This window comes from Stenella coeruleoalba (genome assembly GCF_951394435.1).
Source record: "Stenella coeruleoalba genome assembly, chromosome: 14".
NCBI lineage: Eukaryota > Metazoa > Chordata > Mammalia > Artiodactyla > Delphinidae > Stenella > Stenella coeruleoalba.
In genome coordinates, this window is record NC_137160.1 from 2,905,966 (window position 1) to 2,920,664 (window position 14,699).

At 41.7% G+C, this 14,699-nt stretch overlaps 1 protein-coding gene across 14 annotated transcripts in view; it reads right to left on the reverse strand.

Annotated features, from left to right (window-relative positions):
* ZNF236 (zinc finger protein 236) overlaps window positions 1-14,699 on the reverse strand; it is a 161,165-nt gene that overhangs the window by 56,979 nt on the left and 89,487 nt on the right. For all 14 annotated transcript variants that reach the window (XR_013831243.1, XM_079942240.1, XM_079942239.1 and 11 more), the window contains 2 exons: window positions 12,261-12,464; window positions 11,072-11,300 (listed from right to left, as the gene is read on the reverse strand). Coding sequence is in view for 13 of the 14 variants with exons in the window: in XM_079942240.1 (XP_079798366.1) it covers window positions 11,072-11,300; window positions 12,261-12,464 (433 nt within the window). In the remaining variant the exon portion in view is untranslated. The remainder of the gene's footprint in view (window positions 1-11,071; window positions 11,301-12,260; window positions 12,465-14,699) is intronic.

A 14,699-nucleotide genomic window follows, 5' to 3' on the forward strand; every position in this document is an offset into this window, starting at 1 on the left:
CACCTAAAAAACTAAAACTCAGAAAGAGGCCCACATTTTAATACGTGAAAATCAACATCCTTCATACCTACCAACAAAATCCAGAAGAAGATTTTAAAATACTACTAAAATATGGATAAAAAAAAAATCTGAGTAAATGGAAATGCATACATACCCTATTCTTTTTTCTTAAGTTATTCTTTTTATTGAATGAAAGATTCTTTAAGTTCTATAGTGCTTTACAATTTTCAAAAGTTTCACACACATGATTTCATATAATCCCCTATTAACCCTATTCTTTGGTATAAAGACAAAAATTTATAATGGCATCAATTCTCTCTGATCAAATCACTTATATACAAATACCAATAGGGATTCTTTTAGAACTAGTTTTGGAAGTTTAGCAGTCGCTTTTAAAGTACATATGAAAATATAAATATGTGAAAACAGTAAAAAATACACTTTAAAGAAAAGTGTAGTGAGAGAGGACTAGGTATCCTAGTTATAAAACACACGATAAAGCTAAAACCATTTGGTATCACAACACATGAATAAAAAGACAGATAACTGGAATAAAGTCCAGAAAAGACCCATACAGGTTTGAGAGTGTAATACATGATAAAGGCAGCATTGCTTTCCAGCAGGAAAAATGTGACTTATTCAATAAATGGTGTCTAGGCAGCTGGATGCCCATCTGGAAACAAAAAATAAAACTGAGTCAAAGATTTGGTTTAAAATATGAGAGTAAACAGATAGTAACTGGACATATCATGGTGATCATTTTGTAATGATGTATAAAAAAATGAAAGTATAAGTGTTAGATAAAAGAGGCACTTTTTCCATAATGTCAGTGTTGAATTCTAAGTATTACACGAGTCCAAAAGTCATAAAACACTGACAAATTTGGCTACATAAAAACATTTCTCCCCCTTTTGCTATATAAAAAGAAAATACCTCTCCCTTTTAACTCAAAAGCCAAACAAATTAGAAAAGAATACATGCCACAGATACAGCTCACAAAACACTACTAGGTAAAGAGAAAACGAATGCAGCAGAGCATTTAGCACTTGGAGGATCTAGATGAAGGCAAGAGGCAATTCTCCGTATTTACTGTTCCTGCAATATTTCTAGCAAGCCTGCAATTATTTCAAAATCAGTACTTTAAAACAATCTTTACAGAATTTACCCTCTGAAAGCTCTGACACTTCCAGAAATGTACCCTACAGATATACACATATCCATGACAGCATTACTGGTACTGGCAAATACCTAAATATTATTTACCCAGAAAACGGAATACTATTCAGGCATCTTGTAAAACAAGCTATCAGGTGGGAAAAAGTGAACCACAAAATAATACATGCAGTATGCCATACATCCTGCTAAAAAACAATAATATATAATAATATGCCTAAGCTTGTTTAAAAGACACAGAAGACCCCAGTGACGGCAGCTGCCTGAGGGAGGGGCGCATGGAGGACCAAGATGAGCAGGCAGGGGACTCCCTGCTTTCCACTGTACCCCATCGTGTACCTTTTGAATTGTGGGGCACGAGCAAGTTTCATCTGCTTTTAAAGTAACTTAAAAACGTACGTATTCATTACGCACTTGGTATGTGTCAGGCGCTATTCAGTTCTCTTCCATTTATTCTATCCCTTTTACCTACCCCTGTTACAGATGAGGAAGCTGACATTTTAAAGGTTAACTGACTTTATTAAAGCTTCATAATGGGGGGTGCTGGGAAGATGGCGGAAGAGTAGGATGCGGCGATCACCTTCCTCCCCACAGATACACCAGAAATACATCTACACGTGGAGCAACTCCTACAGAACACCTACTGAATGCTGGCAGAAGACCTCAGACCTCCCAAAAGGCAAGAAACTCCCCACGTACCTGGGTAGGGCAAAAGAAAAAAAAGAAAAAACAGAGACAAAAGAATAGGGACGGCACGTGCACCAGTGGGAGGGAGCCATTTCCACACACTAGGAAGCCCCTTGGCGGGCGGAGACTGCGGGAGGTGAGGGGGGAGTTTCAGCACCGCGGCGGAGAGCACAGCAACAGGGGTGCGGAGGGCAAAGCGGGGAGATTCCCGCACAGAGGGGAGATTCCCGCACAGAGGGTCGGTGCCGACCAGCACTTACCAGCCCGAGAGGCTTCTCTGCTCACCCACTGGGGAGGGCGGGGCTGCGAGCGGAGGCTGGGGTTGGCGGCTTGAACACAGCCTGCAGGGGGTTAGTGGGAGGAGTCCGGGAAAAGTCTGGACCTGCCGAAGAGGCAAGAGACTTTTTCTTCCCTCTTTGTTTCCTGGTGCGCGAGGAGAGGGGATTGAGATCGCTGCTTAAAGGAGCTCCAGAGATGGGCTCGAGACGCAGCTAAAAGCGCGGACCCCAGGGACAGGCGAGAGCTGCGGCTAAAAGCGCGGACCCCAGAGACGGTTGGGAGACGCTAAGGCTGCTGCTGCCGCCACCAAGGGGCCTGTGTGCAAGCACAGGTCACTCTCCACACCCCCCTTCCGGGGAGCCTGTGCAGCCCGCCACTGCCAGGGTCCCGGGATCCAGGGACAACTCCCCTGGAAGAACGCACGGCGGGCCTCACGCTGGTGCAACGTCACGGCGGCCTCTGCCGCCACAGGCCCGCCCCGCACGCCGTGCCCCTCCCCCCCCCCCCCCCCCCCCCCCCCGCGGCCTGAGTGAGCCAGAGCCCCCGAATCAGCGGCTCCTTTAACCCTGTCCTGTCTGAGCGAAGAACAGACGCCCTCCAGCGCCCTACACGCAGAGGCGGGGCCAAATCCAAAGCTGAGCCCCCGGGAGCTGTGAGAACAAAGAAGAGAAAGGGAAATCTCTCCCAGCAGCCTCAGGAGCAGCGGATTAAAGCTCCACAATCAACTTGATGCACCTCCGTTTGGGGAATACATGAATAGACAACGAGTCATCCCAAACTGAGGAGGTGGACTTTGAGAGCAAGATCTATGATTTTTTCCCCTTTTCCTCTTTTTCTGAGTGTGTATGTGTATGCTTCTCTGTGAGATTTTGTCTGTATAGCTTTGCTTCCACCATTTGTCCTAGGGTTCTATCCGTCCCTTTTTTTTTTCTAAATAATTATTTTTTAATTCAATAACTTTATTATACTTTATTTTACTGTATCTTCTTTCTTTCTGTCTTTTTTCCTTCCTTCCCTCCTTCCTTCATTCCTTCCTCCTTCCCTCCCTCCCTTTCTTTCCTTCTTGCCTTCTTGCCTGCTTTCCTTCTATCTTTCTTTCTTTCTTCCTTCCTTCCCTCCCTTCTTCCTTCCTTCCTTCCTTCCTTCCTTTCTTTCTTCCTACTTCTACTAATTCTCTCTACATTTTCTCCCTTTTATTCTGAGCTGTGTGGATGAAAGGCTCTTGGTGCTCCAGCCAGGAGTCAGGGCTCTGCCTCAGGTGGGAGAGCCAACTTCAGGACACCGGTCAACAAGAGACCTCCCAGCTCCACATAATATCAAACGGCGAAAATCTCACAGAGACCTCCATCTTAACACCAGCACCCAGCTTCACTCAACGACCAGCAAGCTACGGTGCTGGACAACCTATGCCAAACAACTAGCAAAACAGGAACACAACCCCACCCATTGGCAGAGAGGCTGCCTAAAATCATAATAAGTCCACAGACACCCAAAAACACACCACCAGACGTGGACCTGCCCACTAGAGAGACAAGATCCAGCCTCACCCACCAGAACACAGGCACTAGTCCCCTCCACCAGGAAGCCTACACAACCCACTGAACCAACCTTAGCCACTGGAGACAGACATCAAAAACAACGGGAACTACGAACCTGCAGCCTGCAAAAAGGAGACCCCAAACACAGTAAGATAAACAAAATGAGAAGACAGAAGAACACACAGCAGATGAAGGAGCAAGGTAAAAACCCACCAGACCTAACAAATGAAGAGGAAATAGGCAGTCTACCTGAAAAAGAATTCAGAATAATGATAGTAAAGATGATCCAAAATCTTGGAAATAGAATGGACAAAATGCAAGAAACATTTAACAAGGACCTAGAAGAACTAAACATGAAACAAACAATGATGAACAACACAATAAATGAAATTAAAAATACTCTAGATGGGATCAATAGCAGAATAACTGAGGCAGAAGAACGGATAAGTGACCTGGAAGATAAAATAGTGGAAATAACTACTGCAGAGCAGAATAAAGAAAAAAGAATGAAAAGAACTGAGGACAGTCTCAGACATCTCTGGGACAACATTAAACACACCAACATTCGAATTATAGGGGTCCCAGAAGAAGAAGAGAAAAAGAAAGGGACTGAGAAAATATTTGAAGAGATTATAGTTGAAAACTTCCCTAATATGGGAAAGGAAATAGTTAATCAAGTCCAGGAAGCACAGAGAGTCCCATACAGGATAAATCCAAGGAGAAATACGCCAAGACACATATTAATCAAACTGTCAAAAATTAAATACAAAGAAAGCATATTAAAAGCAGCAAGGGAAAAACAACAAATAACACACAAGGGAATTCCCATAAGGTTAACAGCTGATCTCTCAGCAGAAACTCTGCAAGCCAGAAGGGAGTGGCAGGACATACTGAAAGTGATGAAGGAGAAAAACCTACAACCAAGATTACTCTACCCAGCAAGGATCTCATTCAGATATGATGGAGAAATTAAAACCTTTACAGACAAGCAAAAGCTAAGAGAGTTCAGCACCACCAAACCAGCTTTACAACAAATGCTAAAGGAACTTCTCTAGACAAGAAACACAAGAGAAGGAAAAGACCTATAATAATGAACCCAAAACAATTTAGAAATTGGGAATAGGAACATACTTATCGATAATTACCTTAAATATAAATGGACTAAATGCTCCCACCAAAAGACACACATTGGCTGAATGGATACAAAAACAAGACCCATGTATTTGCTGTCTACAGGAGACCCACTTCAGACCTAGAGACACATACAGACTGAAAGTAAGGGGATGGAAAAAGATATTCCATGCAAATGGAAACCAAAAGAAAGCTGGAGTAGCAATTCTCATATCAGACAAAATAGACTTTAAGATAAAGACTATTAGAAGAGACAAAGAAGGACACTACATAATGATCAAGGGATCGATCCAAGAAGAAGATATAACAATTGTAAATATTTATGCACCCAACATAGGAGCACCTCAATACATAAGGCAAAAACTAACAGCCATAAAAGGGGAAATCAACAGTAACACAATCATAGCAAGGGACTTTAACACCCCACTTTCACCAATGGACAGATCATCCAAAATGAAAATAAATAAGGAAACACAAGCTTTAAATGATACATTAAACAAGATGGACTTAATTGATATTTATAGTACACTCCATTCAAAAACAACAGATTACACATTTTTCTCAAGTGCTCATGGAACATTCTCCAGGATAGATCATATCTTGGGTCACAAATCAAGCCTTGGTAAATTTAAGAAAACTGAAATTGCATCAAGTATCTTTTCCGACCACAACGCCATGAGACTTGATATCAATTATAGGAAAAGATCTGTAAAAAATACAAACACATGGAGGCTAAACAATACACTACTTAATAACGAAGTGATCACTGCAGAAATCAAAGAGGAAATCAAAAAATACCTAGAAACAAAGGACAATGGAGACACAATGACCCAAAACCTATGGGATGCAGCAAAAGCAGTTCTAAGAGGGAAGTTTATAGCAATACAAGCCCACCTCGAATAAACAACCTAACCTTGCACCTCAAGCAATTAGAGAAAGAAGAACAAAAAAACGCCAAAGTTAGCAGAAGGAAAGAAATCATAAAAATCAGATCAGAAATAAATGAAAAAGAAATGAAGGAAACAATAGCAAAGATCAATAAAACTAAAAGCTGGTTCTTTGAGAAGATAAACAAAATATATAAACCATTAGCCAGACTCATCAAGAAAAAAAGAGAGAAGACTCAAATCAACAGAATTAGAAATGAAAAAGGAGAAGTAACAACTGACACTGCAGAAATAAAAAAGATCATGAGAGATTACTACAAGCAACTCTATCCCAATAAAATGGACAGTCTGGAAGAAATGGACAAATTCTTTGAAATGCACAACCTGCCAAGACTGAATCAGGAAGAAATAGAAAATATGAACAGACCAATCACAAGCACTGAAATTGAAACTGTGATTAAAAATCTTCCAACAAACAAAAGCCCAGGACCAGATGGTTTCGCAGGCGAATTCTATCAAACATTTAGAGAAGAGCTAACACACATCCTTCTCAAACTCTTCCAGAATATAGCAGAGGGAGGAACACTCCCAAATTCCTTCTACGAGGCCACCATCACCTTGATACCAAAACCAGACAAGGATGTCTCAAAGAAAGAAAACTAAAGGCCAATATCACTGATGAACACAGACGCAAAAATCCTCAACAAAATACTAGCAAACAGAATCCAACAGCACATTAAAAGGACCATACACCATGATCAAGTGGGGTTTATTCCAGGAATGCAAGGATTCTTCAGTATATGCAAATCTATCAATGTGATAAACCATATTAACAAATTGAAGGAGAAAAACCATATGATCATCTCAATAGATGCAGAGAAAGCTTTCGACAAAATTAAACACCCATTTATGATAAAAACCCTGCAGAAAGTAGGCACAGAGGGAACTTTCCTCAACATAATAAAGGCCATATATGACAAGCCCACAGCCAACATTATCCTCAATGGTGAAAAACTGAAAGCATTTCCACTAAGATCAGGAACAAGACAAGGTTGCCCACTCTCACCACTCTTATTCAACATAGTTTTGGAAGTTTTAGCCACAGCAATCAGAGAAGAAAAGGAAATAAAAGGAATCCAAATCGGAAAAGAAGTAAAGCTGTCACTGTTTGCAGATGACATGATACTATACATAGAGAATCCTAAAGATGCTACCAGAAAACTACTAGAGCTAATCAATGAATTTGGTAAAGCAGCAGGATACAAAATTAATGCACAGAAATCTCTGGCATTCCTATATACTAATGATGAAAAATCTGAAAGTGAAATCAAGAAAACACTCCCATTTACCATTGCAACAAAAAAGAATAAAATACCTAGGAATAAACCTACCTAAGGAGACAAAAGACCTGTATGCAGAAAATTATAAGACACTGATGAAAGAAATTAAAGATGATACAAATAGATGGAGAGATATACCATGTTCTTGGATTGGAAGAATCAACATTGTGAAAATGACTCTACTACCCAAAGCAATCTATAGATTCAATGCAATCCCTATCAAACTACCACTGGCATTTTTCACAGAACTAGAACAAAAAATTTCACAATTTGTATGGAAACACAAAAGACCCCGAGTAGCCAAAGCAATCTTGAGAACGAAAAACGGGGCTGGAGGAAATCAGGCTCCCTGACTTCACACTATACTACAAAGCTACAGTAATCAAGACAGTATGGTACTGGCACAAAAACAGAAATATAGATCAATGGAACAGGATAGATAGCCCAGAGATAAACCCACGCACATATGGACACCTTATCTTTGATAAAGGTGGCAGGAATGTACAGTGGAGAAAGGACAGCCTCTTCAATAAGTGGTGCTGGGAAAACTGGACAGGTACATGTAAAAGTATGAGATTAGATCACTCCCTAACACCATACACAAAAATAAGCTCAAAATGGATTAAAGACCAAAATATAAGGCCAGAAACTATCAAACTCTTAGAGGAAAACATAGGCAGAACACTCTGACATAAATCACAGCAAGATCCTTTTGACCCACCTCCTAGAGAAATGGAAATAAAAACAAAAATAAACAAACGGGACCTAATGAAACTTCAAAGCTTTTGCACAGCAAAGGAAACCATAAACAAGATCAAAAGACAACCCTCAGAATGGGAGAAAATATTTGCAAATGAAGCAACTGACAAAGGATTAATTTCCAAAATTTACAAGCAGCTCATGCAGCTCAATATCAAAAAAAACAAACAACCCAATCCAAAAATGGGCAGAAGACCTAAACAGACATTTCTCCAAAGAAGATATACAGACTGCCAACAAACACATGAATGGGCAGAAGACCTAAACAGACATTTCTCCAAAGAAGATATACAGACTGCCAACAAACACATGAAAGAATGCTCAACATCATTAATCATTAGAGAAATGCAAATCAAAACTACAATGAGATGATATCTCACACCAGTCAGAATGGCCATCATCAAAAAAGTCTAGAAACAATAAATGCTGGAGAGGGTGTGGAGAAAAGGGAACACTCTTGCACTGCTGGTGGGAATGTGAATTGGTTCAGCCACTATGGAGAACAGTATGAAGGTTCCTTAAAAAACTACAAATAGAACTACCATATGACCCAGCAATCCCACTACTGGGCATATACCCTGAGAAAACCGAAATTCAAAAAGAGTCATGTACCAAAATGTTCATTGCAGCTCTATCTACAATAGCCCGGAGATGGAAACAACCTAAGTGTCCATCATCAGATGAATGGATAAAGAAGATGTGGCACATATATACAATGGAATATTACTCAGCCATAAAAAGAAACGAAATTGAGATATTTGTAATGAGGTGGGTAGACCTAGAGTCTGTCATACAGAGTGAAGTAAGTCAGAAAGAGAAAGACAAGTACCGTATGCTAACACATATATATGGAATTTAAGAAAAAAAAAATGTCATGAAGAACCTAGGGGTAAGACAGGAATAAAGACACAGACCTACTGGAGAATGGACTTGAGGATATGGGGAGGGGGAACGGTGAGCTGTGACAGGGCGAGAGAGAGGCATGGACATATATACACTAACAAACGTAAGGTAGATAGCTAGTGGGAAGCAGCCGCATGGCACAGGGAGATCAGCTCGGTGCTTTGTGACCGCCTAGAGGAGTGGGATAGGAAGGGTGGGAGGGAGGGAGACGCAAGAGGGAAGAGATATGGGAACATATGTATATGTATAACTGATTCACTTTGTTATAAAGCAGAAACGAACACACCATTGTAAAGCAATTACACCTCAATAAAGATGTTAAAAAAAAGATTAAAAAAAGCTTCATAATGATTTATACATCACAAGGTTTATGATAAATATAAAAGCATTTGTTCAACGTTTAACCGATACACAAAATACCTCTTAAAATAACAAAGCAAATTCTACTAAAAATATTCCCTCTCACAAAACTGAATAAATCAAATAGTGACAGCTATAGATGGCAGAGTACAATTGGAAATGTAATTAAGGCTAATTTTAAGCTGTTAAGAAAGTGTTACAACTTACGAGACAATAATAGTTTGCTCAGGGTCTTCTTAGGGTATCAGATGGTGTCAACTACTCCTGAAGAGGTATTTTCAGAAACAGTCATTACATTAAACGTATACTGGTCCCTATAAAGTTTTAATCAAGAGGAATATCTTTATATAGAAACATGTCCCCATGATAGTTTTCTCATCACAATATCAGAGAGATGGTTAAAACAAAAAAAGCTGGCTCCAACCTGTAGTAAGGATCACATTTAATCTAAAATTTACTAGAACTACATAAGCTTGCTAAGTGCTCTAAGTACTTCATTTATCCAAGTATCTCAAAAATTAATCTGCATAATCTTTACACTCGATGAACACAACACTCCACATTAAAACAATGTACAATAAGGTTAACTGCAGTTCCATTTTGAAATCTCCACCTAATAATGCTCAGTGCAAAAGAGAAAGCTGTTTCTAACACCTAAAGATATGGGACGGCCCAGGATGAAGCCTCCCTTCCTCGTTACTTTCAGGAAGCCAGGTCTGGCCTTTCACTTGAAGACGTGTATGTTGCCTGCAGCCACATCAGAGCATGTTCATAGGCTCAGCATGACGACTAGCAGTTAACTCGTACAAAACGTTTCGCAAGACCTATGGGTTTCCATCAGTTTATCAGGGGCACATAGAGGAGACGTTCAAGAACGCACAGCTAAACGTGTAACCTACAAGGCTATCATAGAGCTATTATTAAAAATATGTGGCAATGGCCCTTTATTTCCTTCTTGCCTCTCTAGATCCCAGGAAAACACAGACAGTAAACTGCTTAGATTCCATCATCCTATTTTTCACTGGGGGAGACGGGGCCAGACCCAAAGAAAAAGGAGAGTAGGGCCACAATGTTTCGTGGGTTGAGAAACGAGGATCTCACAATCGCACGTTAACAATGAGAAAATACATTCTCTGAAGTGTTAACAGAGATGACAGGGTTACTCCATGCTCTCCAGAAAGAAAGCACTTGCCCCCAAGACACCTGGGAGGGGCAGAGTAGTTATATTCACTGAGAAAATGTTCTCAAAGGAACGCTTTTCCCAAAAGGCAGGAATCTATTTTCTTCAAGAAAGATGCATTAATGCGTGCTCCCATGCAATGAGCCATACTGAGCACCGTGGGGTGTTCGGAAACGAAGGGAATGTGTTCTAGCTGTCCACAAGTGACGTGAGGGGTCGCGGGGGTCCTAAACATTCTAGTCTGCAGGACTGAGAGGGGGAGACCTGTGCTCTCGACGAGGCACCATGATCTGGCCTCAAATGACCACCCGAGTCTGCACAGAGAACAGGAGAGGAGGGGGAGGAAGAAGACATTCACGATGCAGAAAAGCCTGGGGAAACCCACGTCATTCCGAAGACGTGAGAACGTTGAGAACAGCAGGAATCCAAGTTTACCATAACAGAAGCTTGCAACCAGGTGACCCGGGAGGGAAGACAGAAATGCACGCTGGGGCAGGCTGCAGAGGGCTTGTGGGCTGAGAAACGGAGCAGGTGCCGGAGCAGGTGCGGCAGGAAAGGGCCGGCGGCACTGGGGGACAAAGGGGCAGAGACTGGCGGGAAGGGCTGGAGGGAAGGAGGGGCCTGACAGCAGCGGTGGGACAAGTCAGGAGGGGCCCTAATCACAGGGACCTCGGTAAGTTTAACGAAGTTTACGATAAACAAATGCTATTAGGTAGACGCTATCAGAGACTTCAACAAACATACCACCTTCAGAAGGAAAAAGGAGGGCGTGTTTCTTAAAAACCAGCAATAGGCCACCCAAAGTGTCTAAACCTTAAAGCATACTACAATTACCAGGTAGAAACGGAGATTTCTTCTTTATAATCTTTTTTTCTTTTTTATCCAACTTCTCTGGGCTCTCCTGTTCTTCTTCCCGCTCTGCGGCCGTAGGGTCAGCTGGCTCCCTTGAAACGCTGGGAGCGTCTGGAGTCTGGCCCTGAGCGGCCGCGGCCTTGGCATGGCTGGGGTCGCTGGGATGCGCTGCAACTGGAATTGAAGACAGCCCACTGTTTTCTAAGGCTTGCTGAGACAGAACAGAACTAGGAGGTTAGGAGGCACGATGCCCACACCTGCCTGCCAAAGTCAATTACAAAGACGCGACCAAGCTTGACCTACGGAACTCTGACTCCACCCCACTGGGCGTTAAGAGCTACATCGCCAAGCAGTCATCTCTGAGCGAAACGCCCAGCCCTTGGAGGCCGAAACATCCCTCCTGATATCTGACATCTCATCTCCACCCAAAGTCTGGTGTGGCAAGCATTTACAGTTCTAAATTCAAGGGCACTGAAATTAATTCACTTGCCTTTTAGAAATTTTCTCTCAGACAACCCTAGCTGTCTGTAACACATTTAGGAATCCCTGGTTGAAACTACAGCGGGGTCACCCTCACGACATCAGCCGTCATGACAACCTGAGATTCTTCACACCCCGGCCAACTTGTCACCACAGAGGTAGAGGGGAGAGGTTAGTGCTCACGTCAGTAAGTAAACAGAGGGACAGGAGAGAGAAGGCTGTCTCTGCTTGGGAATGAAGGCGGTGACTATGGAGCTGGGTGGGGAGGAAGACTCAGAAGAGCCCTCTGCCCTCCGCACGCTCCAGCGCCACAGGAGCAGGGACGCTCACACTGTCAAGACAGGCAGTGCTATCTCCAAGGAGCGCAGTGGGAAAGGAGGAAATATTCCTTACCCTCTGTCAACAAGGGTAGATACAAGGAAGTTCTGAAACACCTATACTTTTCAAGAAAATTCACTTACAGAGAAAAAATTATAGTTTTAAACTTTGTATTTATCGAGTGATAAATCATTTCAAATACTGCACTGTCCATAAGTACTCAAACAAGCATATTTTGTTTCAATACAGTTTTTCAATGACGACACATTTTGCATGAAGACCCCTTTCCTTTGACAAGACCTGCATATTGCGTTGTCAGTGCTGACGCCCAGCCCCTGACAAACACAGACAGGAGCAGGCAAGTGTGGCTCACCTGTAGGATGTCCTGGCTGACCCCCACCGTGATGCTCAGCTGCTGGCCGGCCTGAGGCGGCTGGCTGCACCCCGCAGGCCCCGGCTCCGACAGCTCCAGCAGCTGCTGGATGACATCGGCCACCGCCTGGGAACTCTGCTGACTCGGAGCAGACGTGACCTGGGCTTCCGCCTGCTGAAGAGGTAAGGTCTGAAACAGCGTGGCCTGAAACACAGCAACATTTCGTTAAAAATATAAACAATTACATTAATTTGTACACCAATTTTTTTTAAAAAGGAAATAAACAGGCATATCTCCCTTATGAGCATTAAAATCCCAAAATTAGTATCCCAAACATGAATTTTTTTTAACATCTTTTTTGGAGTATAATTGCTTTACAATGGTGTGTTAGTTTCTGCTTTATAACAAAGTGAGTCAGCTATACCTATCCAAACGTAAATTTTAAATAAAATGCCTCACTGATTTTTAAGTTAGACACAAAATTGGCCCTTAAAAAAATATATTCAATGAATTTTTTCTACTACAATTCAAGTCTTGTAAGCGGCGGTAGAGACTATTGCTTCAAGATGGGGGTGAAGCACACAAGCCTCATCTCCCTCTTAGTCCGTTAAAATGAAGGAGTAAAAGAGTTACAAAATATAGAAAATAAGCAAGAGATCACTGTGGTTTAAAATTTTTCTTTTAATTCTCAAAAAATAGGGGCATTGGAGGAATAAATGCTCTGTAAAGCTACAGCCAAGAACTTGTGAAGAGAGAGCTGATCTGATTCCTCAGAAACCCAGGAATGTGAAACGCATACACAGAAGACAGTAGGGGCAGAGAACTACCCTGCGCGATGCTGTAATGGTGGATAACAGGGCATTATACACTGGCCCGAACCGACGGAACGTGCTCCACCGAGAGTGAACCTTAACATAAACTGTGGACTTTAGTTAATAGTAATACACTAGTACTCAACCATCAGCTGTAACAAACGCACCTCACCAATGCAAGGGGTAATAACGGGGGTAATAACTTATGTGGGTTGCTGGAGAGGAGTCTACAGGAGCTTTCTGTACTTTCCGCTCACTTTTACTATTAACCTAAAACTGCTCCAAAAAATAAAGTCTATTAATTAAAATACTTATCACTGACAATGAATCCCGTCTTCCTCCATAGAAAAGATGGCAATTAGGCACTTACCTTCAGGCAAACAAATGGGGGATTGCCTCTAAAAGAGATAAAAATGAAAAAACTATTTGGGGAGAGCTAGGACACCTTTTGTGGCCCTTAGTTCCCTAGATTAAACAAAAAATCGTTTACATTCTGCCACCAGGGACCCCAATTTTAAGAGCTGGTTCCCTGGCCAATTATAAGTAACGCTGGAGTTCAACCAGCTCTGTTCACACATAAAAAGTTCAGAGGCAGGTTTCCTGATGCTCCCCTTCTTAAATGCAGGCAACCAAGAACTATAAGACATCTGAAAGAAGAAGGAGTGGGGAGACGCACAAGAGAGACAATTCAATGACTGGAAGAGAACTTTTAAGAGAAAATGCTGATTAGATTTCAAAGGAAAGTACATCAAACCAGAAAAGAGTATCTTCAAAAAGAAACAACCAGATCACAAGGAAAGATCTCAGAAATTAAAAACCTTACTAGCTTAAAAAAAAATTCAAGGAAAGAATTATAAGATAAAGTTGAAAAAAACCCTCCAAAGTAAAGCACAAAGGTCAAGATTTAGAAAATGGGAGAGGCAAAATGAGACAGTGTTCAGGGGGCTGGACACTGACCCCTAGACAGTCCTGAGAAACAGTACGTATAACCTGACACAGAGCGCTCTTACACACGCAGATGAGGGTAAAAGGTGGCGTGGATCACAGGTTTCCAAACCCCTATACTACATTTTCTGTTTTTTACTGAAACTATAAATTTTAAAAATGATTTGTATTATCATTCCAGGTAATTCACTACATCTACATATTTGATTCGCATACTGCCAAAGGAAATGAATATTTGCTTGATTTATACATTGAAAATTTTATTTAAAAAATACTCAGTCCAAAATAGAATTTAAGACATAATTATTAGACTCTATTCTCCAGTTTTAGAACTTCTTTACAACATCCTCCCTGATCAAGAGTAAGTTGAGGAATCATCCTAAGCTGCAAATATTGTGAGAAAAGAAAAGAAAAAGTAAACACTACATGTGAACCTCATGCTTGGGAACTAAATACAAACTAGGCCTATTTTCTAGTTTGGGAGGAGGCAGCTGCTGACTGAACACAGACTATCGGCTGACGGCACTCATGAGCTACTTCAACACTCCCGAGACCTGTACGTCCAAAGTCTCTGCTGTTGGTTAGGACACCAAGCTCTATGCTTAGATGCTGCCATTTATGATCAATTGGGAGGGTAGTAGAAGTAGCAGATCGAGGCTGAGCTATGAAAGCCTACAAAAAA